Genomic DNA, 18480 nt, shown 5'->3' on the forward strand with positions numbered 1-18480 from the left:
TTAACTTAATTTAACTTAAATTAATTTAATTTTAACATAACATCAACTAGTTAATTTTTTATTTACGCAACTTTTAACGTAACTAAATTAACTTTATAAACAATTAATTTTAACTTACTTTAGTTAAAAAAATATATTAAATTACTCAATCTTCATAAACGACATCAAAATACACACATAGCACAGTTCTCACAGCGTAGAATTAATGCAGTAAATTATTTTATCCTTGTTGTTTGTAATATTAAACAATGATAAATTGATTCACTGTGTTGCAGTGTGTCCTTTCGTATCGTTTGCTGGAAAACGTCCCTATAAAACTGTATTTTATATATTTCATCGTTATTATTATATCATCGCAAACAATATAATAATAATTAATAATATTAATAGTGATTATATTATTCATAATTAGTATTAATCATAATTCATTATTATTATTATTATTATCATCATCCTGGAACCTGACGCGAATTATAAATCGAAGTCGAAAGCGAGCTGCGTTCTCGAACGGAGCACACGTTTAAAAATGGCGGCGCTGTCGCATCACGTGATCGCCGACCGATCGGAATGCGTGCCCGCTCCGGATTCTCGTTGCGTGTGTATACGTGAGGAAGGAGCTCGATAACGCGATATATAGTTCGGTCCAGTCAGCTGACGCCAGGATGCAATCGCCCGTCGCCCGCGGACTGTAATGCGATCGCTCCGTTATCGCGTAAGACCGCATTAGGATCGCATCGAGGATCACATTCGCGGGAAGGAAGCGCGCGAGTTCTCTCCTCTCGCGTAAGCCGAGAGGCGATACCGAGGTGAGTACTGCTAACTCCCGAGGACGATCCCTGCGGCTCCGCATATCGATTCGCGATGCGTGCCCACGGCGATGTCACGGCTTAATGACAATTAATCGGCCGTCGAGAAACGTATCTCGACTCGCCAGTGCGCCCACCGCGTTTTGAGGTTAAGGGAATGTGACGTTTGCGCGACGCGTTTGACGCGCGACGAGCTTCAATATTTTTGCATCGGAATACCGAAATCCTTTTTTATGTTCCAGTTGGGTGCGCGAGGAATTTGTACGAATTTGGGTACCGACCAGAGAAAGTGCGAAAGAGGCCACCATGCCGCTCAGCGCAGGTAAATACTTCATTTCGAGATTGTCTCACCTACAGGAAATCTTAATAAATACTACTTGCGTTGTTCCAATGACTTTTTCGTTGTTTCTGAATTAACGTTACGACGTGCCGTTTGTCGCAGATATATCTACGGCCCTCCACTTGCTGGAGCACGTGCAGGAACGAGTGGAGGACTGCGACGATCCCAAGCTGCAGATGCACACGTCGCAGGATCTGAAGTCACTGATCTCGCTGTTAGAGGACCCGGTGTTTCGCAGCATAGTCACGATCCAGGACTCTCTGATCGAACTGAACACGCAGCTGACGCATCATCCTTCTATCCTACCTGGTGATTTTGACATTAATATCAGCGGGCAGCTGGAGCTATCCGTTCCGAGCACTCCGGTGCAGCCGCTTGGACCGAACATGTACCAAGATCTGTACCAAGACACCAGCGAGCAGGAGGACCAGAGAGTCCCGGTCGCCCCGTTGCTACACAGCAGCAGCGAGGACACGAGCGCACAGGTAATTTTTGCTTCACGTGTCATGTGTCTTGGTAATGATCAGCACTTCTTACATACTGAATGATCTGTCGTTGCTTTGTTATAGGTCACTAGCCCCAGTCTCGTTTCGGAAGTTATGGGCATGCCACCTATAACCACCCCTACCTATGCAAAGGAGTTTAAAAAGGTCATCGAAGCCGCAGCGAAGGGACGACAAATATTTACAGTGCAGGTAAATATTCTCTGCTCTCTCTTAAGATACAAAAACTTGATTTTTACAAGATACTTTGTACGAGTTTCTCTACATTTTGTCATCAATTTCTACCACGTTCATTGTTCACGTGGAGAAAAAAGTTGCAATAGAATTGTGCTCCAATTATCCTGCTGATCGAGATGGCTTTATGTTTTTCTAGCTGTACAAACCGGAAGGCACCAGCCTGGGATTCAGCGTCGTCGGACTTCGCAGCAAGGACAAGGGCGAGCTTGGCATATTCTTGCAAGAGATACAACCAAACGGCATCGCAGGCTGGTGAGTCATATTAATCTTTTTATCTGTTTCAATCTTTGTTTTTGCCTGCATGTTTCTGAGAAGTAGATAGAGCCTGCAAGATTTCAATATACTTTATAATCGAGATATCGCTATTATCTCGATAATAGTAGCTCTATTTCCTTTTTCTTTATCGTTGGACTAGATCCGAAAATTGATAGACATTTTTGCTTTAGCGGCGTTAGGGATTTGGGTAAAAGTTTGGCGCTGATGTATACATGTTGATAGTGAGGCAGTAGGATAGCGAGTCTGGCCGAACGTCAAAAAGGCGTTTGATAGCCATCGGTAAAAAAAGTTTGTATCCGCGATAAGCGTCTCGAAGCGGAAAATAGGAATGATCCGCGAGCGAGCGAACGAGATATCAGGTGATCCAATAACTTCGCTTTACCGCAGTGCGGTCGAACCGACATTTTCGCGGCGGAACTGAACGTGGAAAATCTATTCTTTCCTCTTTTTTTACTTTTTTTTTAAGTCAAGAATATTTTCCATTATTGCACAATACGTTTCATACATACGTCTCCACGCTCGTTCGAGCTCTATTTTCAGTTAGAAAGTCAGATCTGCCGTATCAATTACAACTTCTTTTTACAACGTGCCGTTATCGAGTTTGCAAATCTCGGCGGAAATTCGCTGTTAATGCATGAACCCACCGGCGAAACGCGATCCCCTTTTAACTCGGCGAGAGCGAAACGCGATTCCCTGATTGCTCCTGGGGGGGAGGGGGGAGAAACGAAAGGGAGAGACGGAGAGAGAGAGAGAGAGAACAGGAGAATCAAAGCTCCACCGGCAGTTTAATCTACATCATGCGACGTAAACCGCATGCTCAGGCAAGAGAAACGTGACGACGCAACACGCGTTCAAAGCGAGCGAGCGAGCGACCGCAAGCTATCATTTCCGGATCACGCGTTTCTCCCCGGCACACCCTTGTGTGTGCACGGTCGCGCGCGCGGTGTGCCGATCGTGCCATCCGTCACACGCATGCCCGTTACCCTCCATCCGGAAGCTTCGCCGCCACTACCGCCGCCGACGCCGACGCCGCCGCCGTCGCCGTCGCCGCCGTCGCGGAGAAAACGCCGCCTTTGAAAAGAGCCTTCCCACCCTGCGGCCGACCAGTCTTCGACGAACCTTCGTCGGCCGAAGGTCGCGGGGCGGATCATCCTCTACGCGAGCTCTTATCACGCGGCGGACACGCACCCTCGCGCACACGCATCCCCGCGCGCACGTAGCCCGCCCAGGTACGCGCCGAGGTGTGGCGCGCGCGCGCGCGAGTGTGGTGCAATCCCCGTTTTTACCATCCCCGCGAGAGAAACTCGCGACTTTTCGCAGTGCGCTCTCACCTGCGCGTGTCCCGCGCAACGCCGATGCACCCGGAGCGGCGCGTTCGCCGTCCGTCGTCTCCGGAAGCTCCAGCGCCGACTTGCCCGCCCGTCGAACGCTGAACGACGAAATCGCCATCCCCCTCGTTTAATTCGCGTTCGCGGGGGAGTGAGAGGGAGAGAGGGTTACGCGTGTCGGGATCACGTTTCTTCTCCGAGGCGACATGCGAGTCCTCGCCGCGGCTTCGGCGCGGCCCGCCGCACTTTCACGCGATGCGCTCGTTAATTAACCACCCGCGGCTCCTCCTCGTCAAGGGGGGTGACTAAAGTCGCGCGGGGGTGAGTCACACACCGGGGGAGGTGAGTGAACAATGGAACAATGCCGACGTCGTCCTGTGATAGCTCACGTGGTGCGTGCGTGCCCGTTCTTCCCGTGAGAAGCGTCGCGTTTCGTACACTTTGTATAGAGGCACGTCGGTGTCGTTTGTGTGAAGTTTACTCGCCAGGCGCACGGTTTCCGCTTTTTTTTCTCTTTTTTTTTTCTCCTCGCATGATGCGATAATGCGCGAGAACGGAGATGCAAGTTTATTCGGAGAGAGTCGCGAAGCAGATCCGCGACGAAATGCAGGGGATGGAGGAAATCGTGTGAACATCTCTGAAAATACACCGCATGTTTTATTAATCGTCCGTGGTCCATCCGGGGATTCAAAGACTTAGGCGAATTTTTAATTTTAAATTATTCTCTCTTCACGTCAAATTCCAACGTATACAAAAGAAATGAAAACATTTCGGGTGAAACAATTGTAAAATCGTATGTGCTGGAATGTTGGGAGTGTACTAGAATTTTTTCAGATTTTTTAAAACTCACAAACTCTTTCGAAAACACTGTCAGGTGACCCGGTCGAACAGAGTAGCGAAACAACCACGTAGGGTTGATAAGAGATTAATGAATCACTTGTTTTCTTATTACAGATTTTGTTTTTGTTCGGGACGAGATCGTACGATGCTTAAATAGTCACCAGTGGAAATAAGTCGTACACTAAGAGAATTAATTATTAAATTTTAATAAATACTTGTTAGAATAGTTGCAATGAAATATTTATTGAACATAAATCAATATTTATTTAGCGCAAGAACCACTAATTTAATTTAACTGTCATTTATTTTTATTTGGTAAATATTTATGTATCGTAAGTAAATATTTCATTGCAACTATTCAAATATTTAATAAAATTTAATAATTTTTCTCTCTCAGTGTATTATTCTTTTAATCAGAATACCTTTCAGTTGATTATACATGTGATATTGGAAGAAGGAATTCGTTTCCCCACACTTTCGAAAATTACTCTTTGTTATTCAGAACTTCAATGTTTTATCCGATCAACGTAACTGCTTGGCTAAATCTCATCGACATAGAAAAAACAGTGTCAAATATTAGTATCAAATTAAAACTAATACATTTTTTTCAATATTCATTGTTTCATATATAAACAAAAAAATTTATATTTTTGTTTATATATGAAATAATAATAATCTTGCTTATGTACATTGAATAAAGTTTTTTATGTTCAAGTAAATAAATATATTTTAATTTCCTTGATTTGAATAAATAAATATTAACTAGTATATATAAAATTATTTATTTTTAAACTTTGGAAATATGTTTTTTTAAATCAAAGAAATGATGTTAAGATAAATATATTTACTCGAACATAAACAATTTTTTTCAACTGTATAATTTATTTTTTTTACAAAATTTGATTATCTTGAATTTCTGTAAAATATATTTTTATTTTAATATTATAATAACCTCCTTTTCAAAGAACACAATATGATTGTTTTACTAATAATAATAATATATGTTAAAAAATTTTAATTTTTAGTTTGAAAATATTATTTTCTATCCGAAACTTGTTTCTCTCAATTCATGAAAATTATTATTGAATAATGAGCATATATTTTTTTGAAAATGTGATGAAACTAAACTAAATTTTTTCATGTATGTAAATTATGTTTAACACTGTATCTTTTTTCAATATTTAACATTTCAAAAATAAGAATATTCTCAAAACAAGAATATTTTTCTGTAGAGTCATTGTTAGCAGTGTGTGAAAAACAGATTTTCTCATCCAATATTATCACTTAAAAAAAATTCTGCTTTTAAAGAATGGCATAACACAAGAAGGAAGTGGCCACATTTAGTGGAAGCGCGGAACTCGGTGCTTAACACAATATTTTCATATCAATTATTAAATGTATCTTTCAGCTCTATACACTGTGTGCCGATACGGTTGTCGGACTTAAAGCGCGATCGTAAACTCAAGCTAGAAAGTAATATCGCAAATTAATTTGATCATCAAACCTAACAACGACGCTGTAAAGATCTTAAAGAACTGTAAAGAACTTATTACGCGAAAATTATCATCTCAGTCAGCGTGATATAACACGTTGTACTGGTAATTATTTAAACGTTGTATGACCTTTTCCCAAACAAGGATAAAATCTGTATTAAACACTGTAAAATATTTAAAAAATCAAATTTAAATCAATTCTCTGAGTTAAATAATATTTTGTTATTAATAACTTTTGTGCGTGTCGAAATTTATTATTTTGACACGAAATATATAGCTAAAGGAGCAACCTTATCTAATCAACCCATTTCTGCGGTTAGCTTGTTCAGTTTCAAAGTAAATAGTGCCCATATTAATGTCTGCACTTGTTATTTCTAAATAACAAATTAAATTTGAGTTTAATTTAACATTTTTACGTACAGAAAAAAATTGTAATTAAATTAACAATTCATTGTTTCATATACAAGCAAGAATATAAAATCCTCTTGGAAGAATTTATAATCTTAAACAGACACAATTTGTTTACATGAAGACAATTTTTCTCTCCACGTAAGCAAATTGTGTCTTGAATCATTGATTTGATACTAAATTTTTTTTCTCTGCAGTTAGCTTATTTAACTTCATTGTTTTAGTTTGCATTGACGACATATTAAGCAGGCTCAACGGCGACTTATAAAAATGATTCAAACTAACTCAAATTGGGTAGAATTCGACAGTACTAATTTAACAGCGAAGGCAAGTGACGGGCCAGCCCCTTATTAATAAAACAAGTAGAGTGTCTCCCAGGTGTCTCGCGTTATTTCGCCTACCCCCTGCGCACACACCGATAAGCCACGTCGGGAAACGTATGCAATCTCCAGTTATATATTATTACTAAACGATCGCGCGCAAATGCGGGGAGGGGGAGAGTTGCAATAAATCTCGCGGCGAGTCGGCGAAACACTGGCTCGCTCGCCCTCGTCCGCGGAATTGCGGGTGAAACGGGCGTTCACGTTGTTTCTCTGCGAGACACAGTTTGGAGTAATTCGTTCGGTCTTATCCACGTCACCGTTACGCTCTCCTCGCGAGAGCTGGGGGGCTAGCACGCTAACGAACGGTGGCGCAAAATTGCGTTTTTATCGACTCGCTGCTGCCGCCGCCTCTACCGCCGCCGACGTAGAGCGAGAGCAGACGCGGCGCGGCGCGCTCGTAGCTCCTTCGTATACCGTGCCTCGTAGGCGAAACTGGGTTAGATCGTGAGCGGGAGTAGGCCTCATCGATCCTGGATTTGAATTCAACGTGAAATTATTCTAGCCCGCGATGCGCGTATTATTCATGCCCCCGAGACCTGTAGCGACGGCGGTGTGCCGGATGGCGCGACGCGACGCCGCGCCGCGTCGCGCGTCGACATAGACTACGCGCGAAGTTAAATCAGGGGAAACCGATCGGGGTGAGAGAGGACCGCGGTCGTGAATTCGTCGGCGGCACGCGTGCGACGCTGAATTTGTCGTTGTTAACGCGCCCACGACTACACCGGTGACGCGTAATCACGTCGTTCATAAATTAAGTCCAACCAGCGATATCACTCCCGCGTATGCATAGATAATGAGGAGTAACGGCGTACGCCGGTGTCGGCGGAGTGGCGGCCTTATATAACTCTCGCATCCCTTAACGCTCGAGAAATATCTTAAGGACGCCTTTTGGTTATGTACCAGCTGAAAGTTATCGAAATTTACGCGCTGGGAAAACAATTTATTTGGATTCTCGCGATGAAATATTTACTTACGGTTTACGTAAATATTTATTCAATAAAAATCGATAATCGAATTGCACTAGTGATTCTTGCTAAACAAACATTTATTTGTATTTAATAAATTATTTCATTGCAAGTGCGTTTGAACAAATATATTTATTGAATTTTAATAATTTTTTCTCCCTCCCACTGCAGAGAACGATTTTGCTCAAATATCAAGAAATTTGGCTAGACATATTTGAAATTAATTTTGCTGAACCATTAAAATAATTATAATTTTATAATGCAAACGAAATTCTAATATGACCGGGAAGTGTATCGACACATTTAAAACGATTAACAATTTCATTTTCGTGATAGTACATTTCTGGATTCTTCTTAAAAACGTTGCGTTTTAAATTCTGCAAATATGCGGCGCGCAGTTCGAGGAATCTTGTAAATGTTTATAAATTCACCAGGAAAATTATTCAGTTCTAAGAACTGCTTCTTACACCGGTAGAGCCATTCTCGTCAGTTAAATGTCAAAATAATTATGTAGAACAAAAACATGATGATAATGCTGTAAGAAATTTTGACGTTTTAATAACTGTTAAGTTTGAGTGTCCTACATAATGATTTCTGTGGTCCAACAAAATTATTTTTTAGAATTACAGTTAAATTTTTAGATACTTTAACAAAATGTTTCTTTTTTCGGTTCTGAAAACTTTGCAAGCCTCTTAGATTTATTCTTTTTTCTTCATCAAAAAGTTTTGAGCGTGGATATGCAAATTTTGACCTAGTTGCAAAGAACAGAATTTATGCAACAAAAATGACAATACTTTGCTGCAATTTTAGTAAATAAACGAACGGCTCCAAAATGAAACATTGTCATATTTATTTATTTTTATTTATTTTCTCATGAAAGGATAGGCCGATTTTGGCTCCTGGCGTAGTAAAAACGGTTTGTTTTTTTTCCTTGCAGTTTTTGAGCTGGCGAGTCTGATTCTGATTTAAAAAATTGTTTTAATTGTCGGAAAAGTATTATAAAATCAGTGTATAAAGCTGTTAAATATCGTAAATTATTATTGCTGAGCTTTACAAACGTATTGATTCGCGTTTTCCTGCTGCTAAAACACAATACTCTCATCTCTAATAGTTCATGTTTTTTGCTTGATAAAAAAAAGATTAAATTATTAATATCTGAAAACAAAAACATTACCGATGGAAAATTTAAATCTCATGTTAAATCTTAAGCAACTTAAAAACATTGTTATTCATTACTTTTTTCTCCCAGAATGTTTTATACTTTATTATAATATTTTATTACTGGAAATTTTGTAAGATTCACACAATGTGTGAAAAATATTTGTAAGCACCAATATCCGCTTTGATCGAATACACGGCTTTCTCTTCATTTATTAATTTGTGTTGTGTTCACATATCCGTCAATTTTCACTTAATATGTTTTATCTCACGATAATTTTATACTTTTATTAACATATCATTGTCACAGTAACTTCTTGTATATTTAATAGCTTCATATGATGATTGTAATGTTTTTCGGACAGAGTAAAAATTTTTAAAGGCCAGAATCAAATTCAACAGCATGAAAACTACGAAAAAAAAATATATCGTTTTTATACTTACCGCTCCGGGACCAAACTCGGTCCATTTTATCCATCTTTTTTGTAAATAAGTAAAACGCAATTTTATACAAGAATCAAGAGCAAACAAAAGAAAATAACTTTTAAACCAGTAAGAAAATTGTGCTCAGATTTTACACAGATTCCTTGAACTCAATACAATCTATGTTTTGAACTGTGACACATGCATACGCTATTACTGATAGTTGTATCGTTCTTAATGCTATATCGTTATTTTCTGTTTTACTGGTGTTTATTAATATTCTATTAGAAAACTTCTGTATCCTCGTATATTGATTCTTGCGCTATTTCTGCCCTCACTTTACTTTTCTAACAAACTTTTCATTACAGTAATTGTTCGGTAATGACTTTCATGCGCTCTCTCCCAGATTCTGAATCGTTTATTTATCTGTTACGTACGCTACGTATATTTTTTTATTACTGTATAACGAATACAAAGAAGCGAATGTGAGGGTACGAGGTATAGAGCGTAAGTAATTCGTTGTCGAATCGATGGTTGGCCTATATAAAGCATGCGTCACATCAGTTTTAAAGCGTCGCGCTGAATAATGCTGTGGGAGAGAGAGCAAAAAATTAGGCGACAAAGATATAAAAAAAAAATAGCGCACCTTAATTGCCAGTTCCTAAATGACGACATGAAAGTTTCAAGGCTGATGGATTAGTATTAAAGGAATTTGCATCATGAAAAATCATGAAAAAAAAGGGGGATCATAAATTATTCAATTGATAATGGGAATACCGCGAGCCTCGATAAACAGTTTTAGCGGCGATGGATATGTCCGTAATTACATCACGCGAATAAATTAATATTTTAATCGGGCATTTCAGACGCTATCTTCTTTTTCATCAAGTTCTTCGCTCTTACAATAACGAATTCGGGATGATCGCAGCGATTGATGCGCCTGACAGATTTGCCATAAATTTCCATCGTGATTTATGCAGGGCGGTCTATATTTGTCCGAAGTATTTCGAAGCTTTTTTTCCCCCCCGAACCGAGTGAAATTTATCTCTTGAATTTTTATGCGGTCAATGGTCATTCGGCAAAAATCCGAAGCTCGTTAGTTATACTATCGACGCGCGCGTCCAACGAAATGTGCAGCATTATACGCATAGCTGTCGAAAAAAAGCTCGGCGCAGTTAATGCGTCGCGACGCGCGTCGCCGCGTTGTGTACGTAACGAATTTATCGCGTGCGCGCGCGCGAGAGAAAGTCCGGAGTGAATTACTAGCGAGTTACACATTGCGTTCACTGTTTTTCTTCTCTTTTTTTTATCAACAACAATAATAAATATTTCAAGTATATTCACCGGAATCTTGTAAAAGCAGCGGTATTAAAGCGCGTTTTTGTCACACGGCCGGATGCCGTCGAAACTGGACTCGCGCGTAAAAACGAACTTTATTTGATGGAGATTACTTTAACGTGATATTTATTTTGAGAAGCGTAATTTTATCTCGCCTCTAAACGTTTCCCTTAATCCGCGATACGCGTGTGCGCGCAACGTAACGCGGCCGTTCACGGAGAAAAGTTTCGCTTCGGGAACAAAATGTTGGAAATTTTACTGCTAACATTTATATCTCGACGTTATTGTCAAACAGTATATTGAACGTGGGATTAACGGTAGTTTGCAAACATTGATACGGGATTGTTTTTCGAAAGAAAAACACACGCCGGAGGAATATCGAATGGGCGAAAGTTTCTCTTTTCGTAATTCGCTTTTCACTAAGCGACCGGCGCGCGTTCTTTTCCCTCTTTCCGTCATTTTCATTTAAGAAAAGAAACGGTTTACGGCAAGATTACTGGAAAATTCACGAAGGAGAGACGCGTCGAAAACTGCACAGAAAAGAGTCATGTCCAGGAATTAAATCACGAGTAATTGACGCCTCTGAGAAGATTTCTCGTTTTCGACCCGACTCCCATTTGCATTTCAAAAGACGAAAGACGGTAATTGTTTCAAGCCGGATTTCTAGAGGCTCAATGTTTCCGTACATCTTTTCGCACTCTCCCGCTGTTCCTCGCGAAACACGAATGCTGGGTCCACGGCTGAGGGTATTCAGAGTCAGTTATTATTTCAAGACCATCTCCTAAGTAATGTCTTAAAACGTTAATACGGCTTTATGGCTGCTCGATGACGTCTCAAGGCAACTTAAAAGCGTATTTCACGGTCTAGAGCGCAAAAGAAGGTTCATCCCCGTTTTTGGGAATTTTTTAAAAGAGAACCGCCGCACACGTTTCTCTACGCTTTTTACACATCTACTTGCACGTATTTAGTGAATACCTATAAATTTTGATATTGGCTAAATGTGCATCAGTTTTTGCATTACGTGAACACATTTTTCAAGTCGGCTGACGTAATTTTCTCAACAAAAAACTACCGAGGCTATTGATTTCAGTTTTTATACGTGCGCAAAATACATGTCCGTTTGTCGCGTGAACTTGATTTATTTCGTATATCAATGAATTAACTATTCCTTCATGCATGTTAAATTCGATATTTGTTTTTTTAAAGTCGCGCCCACTTTAATGACTTGCAATAAATTTCTTCATTTATCTTAGTTTATGCGATAAACAGACGTGTACTTTACATATACGCGAAGTTGAAGCCGACAGTTTCAGTAGTTTCTGACAAATCGTGTCAGCCGGCTTGAAAGATGTATTTGCTTTGAAATGCAGGTAACACAAAAACTAATAAACATTTAATTGCCCTCGGATGATGGTGTAATGTTTATTTAAAAACAGACTAAAGGGGGCAATTATATATATATATATATATATATATATATATATATATATATATATATATATAACTTGATGTGCGGGTGATTTCAACAATTGCAAATCATTAACACGAGGTCAATTAAATCTGTGTACATGTTCCTTTCATTTACATAAGTGTTGTTTCGCAGTTTTATTGAATTTTAATGATTTTATCGTAATGTTCATTATTTATTCCAATTATTGATTCATTATTTAATTAAATTCTGTGTATTCCCTCGAATTGAACTATGATTTTTACTTTTCACAAATTTGCAACAATCGCGATGACATTTAACGATTTGACACACTTTAACGGGAATAGAGTAAAGATATAAAGTTTTCATCAAAATATCAGAATTAGGGCTGAAAGGAATGCGCATTTGAGTAATACGTAGGTATTGATTATTGTAATGTATTATGCATATATGCACTCAATAACTCACGCAAAAATAACAGCGTTGCCTCGGACAGGCAATCTTTAACTTAATTATTATTCTCAGAACCTCGTTTCATAACATTTAGTCGTACGAAAATTTGTAGATATTTACTAAATACGTACAAGTAAAAGCGCAGAAGCGTAGGCTGCGTTTTTATTTTTCAAAAAAAGAAATTCTCACAATTGGCACAAACTTTTTTGCGCTCTAGATCAGCATACCTAAATAATACCTACAAACTTAAATATAAGACTCGACTATGAATACCGGCCTGAATACGCGAAAGATCGTGCCGGTACACGCGATGTCGAAGCGCAATTAGCTGAATCGGCTGTTTTATTACAGTATGATCGTTGCGTTCCTAAAACAAATGTTTCGTAAGAGGGTCGATATCGTTAACTAGGTGTCGTGCGTTATATAGTTGCAACAATGGAGATCAGTATCCCCGATAGTTTGCACTTCGTAGTCGACCCCGGCCGCCGCCGTCACGTTTTGTGCTTTGTTCGTTCGATAAAGGCGAGACAAATTTCATCATCGAATCAAACAATGTTTCGCGCGCGAACAAAACTACGCTGCGCTCTGATTGTTTTCCAGATAACGCGAGGTATTTGCAATGCTGCGAATTTAATGTAAATAATTGAAAACGATTTTCACGGCGCGTGCAGGCGGTACCGCGCGGGTAACGTCGGAGTTTCTTTTTTTTTTTTTTTACGACGCGGTGTGACGAGAGAGCCCTTAATTTGCGTTTTTATCGTGAGAAAAAGGAAACAGCAACAGAGAGTTTCGAGCCCGAGCAAGGAATTTGACGAGGTCTGGCCGCGTTTCCAAGCGGACCGGTAATGGTCCCTGTTAAAGAGTTGCGGACAAACTCAGGTTATAAGCTGATTTGAAAGAGTAACTTTTGCGAGAGAAATTGCTGGTTAACCCTTTCGCCGCGCGCATTTTTTTTTTTTAGCCGTTATAGCGTGCACTTCTCGCGCGAGCGCCGGTGCGGGACGGAGTAATGCGATTCTCGGCAAAAGCGGAGTAATTTAAAAGCTGCACCACTTGATGCCCGCACGCTCGTTGTGCTATGCTCGATTCCCCCTTTTTTTTTCTTCTCTCCTTTACATTGCATTAAAAGACCGTAACTGTTTAATACCTTCGCCGGAGGTGTTCAAGCCGCACGGGTCCGTGCTAAATTCCAATTATAGCCAGCGATTTTGGGTCTTCATTAAAGCAAATGGCAATGTATATTACTACAATTAAAGCAGGGCTTGATTAACGTCGGGAACATTCTGAAAGCCGGTGGCGAAAAATTTCGCAACTAACGCCCGTGATAAAGTTCTATCATACATTTTGATTATTTAGATATTAAATTAATTATTTAAATAAATTTGTGATATGATACAGACCGCACGGGTTCCCCAAACTTACGTGGATCGTGACCTGTTTTAAAACGGCAAATATCCATCTTGATATTCAGCGGTTACAAAAAAAAAAAAAAACGGGAGAAATGTATTTATACCAATTTATTTCTACGTTTCAATTTTTACCGAATATAATTTTAAGAAATTTATTTTGAATCTGTATTGAACATTGTTTTTAAACCTTTATTTCTCAAAATCTGAGATACGAAAGTGTGAAGAAGTGTGCTCATTTCCCATTGCTATTCGATGATATCTTTATCGCGAATCACATTTTCACGTATAAAAAGTTTAAATTTGATTTCGAAATGAACTACCGTCATTAAATTTTCGATTTCGCTTCCTACTGTAGCCAAACAATTTTTCGCGACCCATCTTTCGGGAATTCCTGATAGAGATTGTTCAAAAAATTTCCATTCAAGCTTCACCAAAATAATAAGACATCAATAGTTCATAGCTTTCAAAGTGGCAAGCGGTTAAAAATGAAAAGCTCCTCGTGTCCTAAGCTTTCGTTGATTATTCAAATGAGCGAATAGAACTTCAAAATAGCTTACGTGGAGGATATAACCGAGAATTTTAGAACGCTTCCTGCATGCTCGCGCCGTCGGGTATTGTATATCAATTACATCACCCAAACAAGTGCAGCAGGAGCAGCAGCAGCAGCAGCTTTTCCGATAGCAAAAACTCCCGCGTTTCCATTTATTTGCCTTTTCCGGCAAACTTTGGCGATACTTTTACCAGCTAATCCCGAAGTGGGAAGGCCGATGTTGTCTCGCGCGTTCGAGTGAAGAGCGATGCTTTTTTTTACAGCTTCTCGCTCTTTTACTGTAAACAAAGATCAATAACGGCATACGTAACGAACGACGGTTTTATCGCGGATGCCACGGAACGCCTCGTAAAGTGCCAACCTCGTTCTATTCTCGCTCAAATTCAGTTACGTCCTATTCTTGTACGTTTACCGAAAATCCACTTATTGTTAGTCGCGCGCGGTAACGGCGAGTTTAAACGCGCTTCTTCCGACCCGGTCAACGCCATGGCAAGAAATTGATTAACCCGCGTGACTATGCCGCGCGGTTAATGATCCGGCGATTACAGGCATTGTGCGCGGAACGCGGCTTACTCTATCGTCGCGAACAATCGCTTAATAATTAAACCGGCAAAACTCCAGGCCGCGCTTCTGTTTATTAGCTTTGAATCGCGCGCCCGGCGGAATGCCTGATCCGCGCAGCCATTTGGAGGCTTACTGAACTCACGGACCCGAGCTCAGTACGCCCGCATGCAATTACGTATCATATTTACTCACGTGCACATGTTTTTTTTTTTGCGTGAGTGCGCTGAGAAAATTAGTCGAAATATTCATAAGCGAACAGTGTCACTTGTAACGTTTCTTTCCATATTTATTGATTATAAAAACAGTGTGACGGCGAAGTTTTTTTTGCAAAGTATATCTTATTATTAATTGGTTTATTTACCAGAAATAAAATTTTATTTTGCTGCATTTAAACAAGGATTTATTTCAGTGAAATAAACATTTTATTTAATTATTTCTTTTCACAGTGCAATAAATATCGACTTGAGAAAATGTATATAAGTAGCATATGATTTGATTTCAGAATAACAAGAAGAATAAGAACAAGTTCTCCATACACATGTTTGATACAAATAGAGCAGAATAGCAGGAAGCTTGTTCTTTTCTTATTTGCGAGAAATAAAATTTTATTTTGCTGCATTTAAGCAAGGATTTATTTCAGTGAAATAAACATTATATTTAAGTATTTTTTTTCACAGTGCAATAAATATCTACTTGAGAAAATGTATAACAGTACAGTACAGATTTGATTTAAGAATAAGAAGAAGAATAAAAATAAGTTCTCCGTACACGTGTTTGATATATAATATATAATATAATATAAATAGAGCAGAATAGCAAAAAAGTTAGTTTTTTTTATATTCAAAATCTCTTAATTAAGAGAATCTGCATCGCGATGTTAAGTGTCCCAAAGGGTTTTCAATGAATTCGAAATACAAGCGAATAATTACTATATTACGAGCTTTTTGTCAGTATCATATATATTGTTTTAATTTTCCAGTTTACTCAATTAGCGAATGCATGACTGGATCGTGTATAATTGCAGAACTCATTAAATGAAGACACGACATTGTGCTAAACAATTTAATAATCATCAGTATTGATTTCAAACAGTAGAAATTTCATGTGTGCCAATTATATGGCTATTAGCGTTATCTCAATAATCTTAATTTAATCACATGGTGCATAATCGCGTTTCAAAATCCATCACAAAATTTATTTCGTGTTGCTAACGTAATAAATATTACTCTGTACTCTCAAATATAACTCGGTTAAATCCACTTTCGACGATCTTGTAATTTGTGTCAGGAGTCGTGTGCGAGATAGAATATTCTATTTATGATTTTACCTGCCGTTCAATTCGAAAAATATTTAAAGACACGGGGAGTTATGCGCATGCATGTAGTATACATTAAAACACACGTCTCAAATATTAAAACACGGTGCATAAAATCATGAACAGAATTCTACCCTGAGATCTGACGTAAATTACAAAGATCTGAAATGGACTTTAATTTAAAAAGCGCCAAAACGTGTAATCATCGTTATTTTCAAAACGCAGAAACGTTAATAAATGTTGAAATATTAATATTAGAAAATGAAATACCTCTAATATTAAATATTAATAATTTTTCCCTATATTTTGATAAACCGATTTCGAGAATGTTAGCAGTAAAAATATTTTAGTAATGTGTACGTAACGTTCCACCGACGGGAATTACAAGTGTACGTGAATGACTCCGGGGCAGGCTCGGAATAAGCAGCTCTTGGATCAATATAATCTCCCTTTTGCTCTTTCGTGCACCCGCGGCACGAAAAAAAAAAAAAAATATATCGCCTTTCAGTCGACGCGGTCTTTCTTGTTCGCCGGAAAATATATTAACGAGTAATATCTATTGTCGAACGGCTGTTCCTTCCTTTTTTTGTTCCCACATGACGTAAAAATTGGAATTTCTACAATAAAAGCGTAATTGCATCGGCGCGCCTCGGAATAATGGAACGAAAGATAAATTCGCGGAATGAAAATCAAATTACTCGTCAAAATAACACTCGAAATTGATTAATTACTAAATAATTATCGTTAGACATCGTAATTAAATGTATTTAACGAGCTGCGAACGGAATGTACGGGTGGAATGATGAATGTTATCTTTTTTTCTTTTTTGAAGCTCGTATTATCGGTATTTATTTTTTAAGAAATATATAATTTTTTAACTCCGAGTTTTTTTTTACACACCCGCGCATAAAATTACAATTAAAAGCGCGGTAATGTACGAAAAATGAGCATGTCTTTTTTTTTACATGTATGGAAGAATTAAACATACAGGAAGGAAAGTTTTCTCATCATTTTTACGTTCCTCCTTTCCCGCGATTGCCGCAGCTCGTTAAGGATAAGCTTACGAGAGAGTAATGTATAAGCACGCCGTTAACAGACACCTCCTACAAATTCTTGTGCGTTCTTCACTTGTTGCTCGATCGATCCTCGCGCACCATTATTGTCTGGACAAGGCGTACTTATACTTACGTAACGCAGAATCCGCGATCTCTCTTCTTTCTCGCAGGTCCAGCTCTTACGGTTGCGTGACGGAACGTCTTAATGCTCGCGTAACGATGCGGAGAATTCTTCCCTTGTACTTCTCTATCCCCGATTTGATAGTGACATTTCATTTGCCGCGTAACGCGGAGTCTATCATGACTTTTACGAGATCACCGACTATTTCCGGCAGATCCGGGCGAGGAGAGAACGAAATTTAGAAAGGCCGACGGTCGTAAACATTTTGCGAACGACGACGATGATACTCCCATCCCCCGTGCACCTTTAATTTTTTTATCAAAAATTAATCGCCTCCGTGCGAACGCGCGCGTGTCCGAGGAAAAATTATAATCGCGTTCCCGGGGAAGAATTTTATTTCGCTATTTTTCACTACACTTTCGTACAGCATTAAACCCGACCGTTCTCGAGTTACCGTCCGTCGCCGCGTCCCGCGCATATGCATAAGTTATCGCATTTGCGAGAATATCGCGCGCGCGCGCTCATAAATTTATCCGCTGGCACTTGGTGGGAGTAAATTTCGGGCGTAAAAATGGATCTCACGTACGTCACCTTAATAATGGAATTCCTTGCGATAACTCCCCCGGTGTCGTTACCTCTCCCGATATTTCCAATAGGCATTACTTCGCCGAATCACCGTAACGCCGCGTGTCCGATCGGGAATGCGCTTAAAGCTCTGGGGGGGATTGATTTATCGGGCGTGCGGCAACCGGGAACGCTTTTTCCGTACGTATCCGCGCGACACATTTTTCGACACGATGTATGTGCGGTCACAACGTTTCTTGCTCTTTCCATTTGCGATCTCGCGATTTCCATCGCACCTCACGCCGCCGCGCCGCCGCCGTTCCCGTATGTTTATGTTCCTTGCGAATGTTCCCTCCGACGTGGCTATTTCCAGTCGCGAACGCGACTTTATCAAGTAAAATTGACTCGCGTACCAGGGGGATCGTTCCGCGCGCCAAAGCGCGCTGCGATTTTGTCACATTACGAAGTTTACATTTTCTTACATTGCGAAGTTTGGATTAAAGCGCGAAGCTCGGGAGGGAA

General features: G+C 39.5%; 1 protein-coding gene across 3 annotated transcripts in view; it reads left to right on the plus strand.

The window, feature by feature from the left end:
* Positions 1-570: 570 nt before the first annotated feature.
* LOC105196259 overlaps positions 571-18480 on the plus strand; it is a 155190-nt gene continuing 137280 nt past the window's right edge. For 2 of the 3 annotated variants that reach the window (XM_026136895.2, XM_039448590.1), the window contains exons 1-5: positions 571-806; positions 1049-1128; positions 1249-1631; positions 1716-1841; positions 2023-2138. In XM_026136895.2, coding sequence (XP_025992680.2) covers positions 1113-1128; positions 1249-1631; positions 1716-1841; positions 2023-2138 — 641 coding nt within the window. In that variant the 5' untranslated portion in view covers positions 571-806; positions 1049-1112. Of the gene's footprint in view, positions 807-1048; positions 1129-1248; positions 1632-1715; positions 1842-2022; positions 2139-3244; positions 3392-18480 lie in introns of those variants that run through there. The other variant, XM_039448591.1, reaches the window with a different exon arrangement.

This window comes from Solenopsis invicta, chromosome 4 (assembly GCF_016802725.1).
Source record: "Solenopsis invicta isolate M01_SB chromosome 4, UNIL_Sinv_3.0, whole genome shotgun sequence".
NCBI classification, from domain to species: Eukaryota; Metazoa; Arthropoda; class Insecta; order Hymenoptera; family Formicidae; genus Solenopsis; species Solenopsis invicta.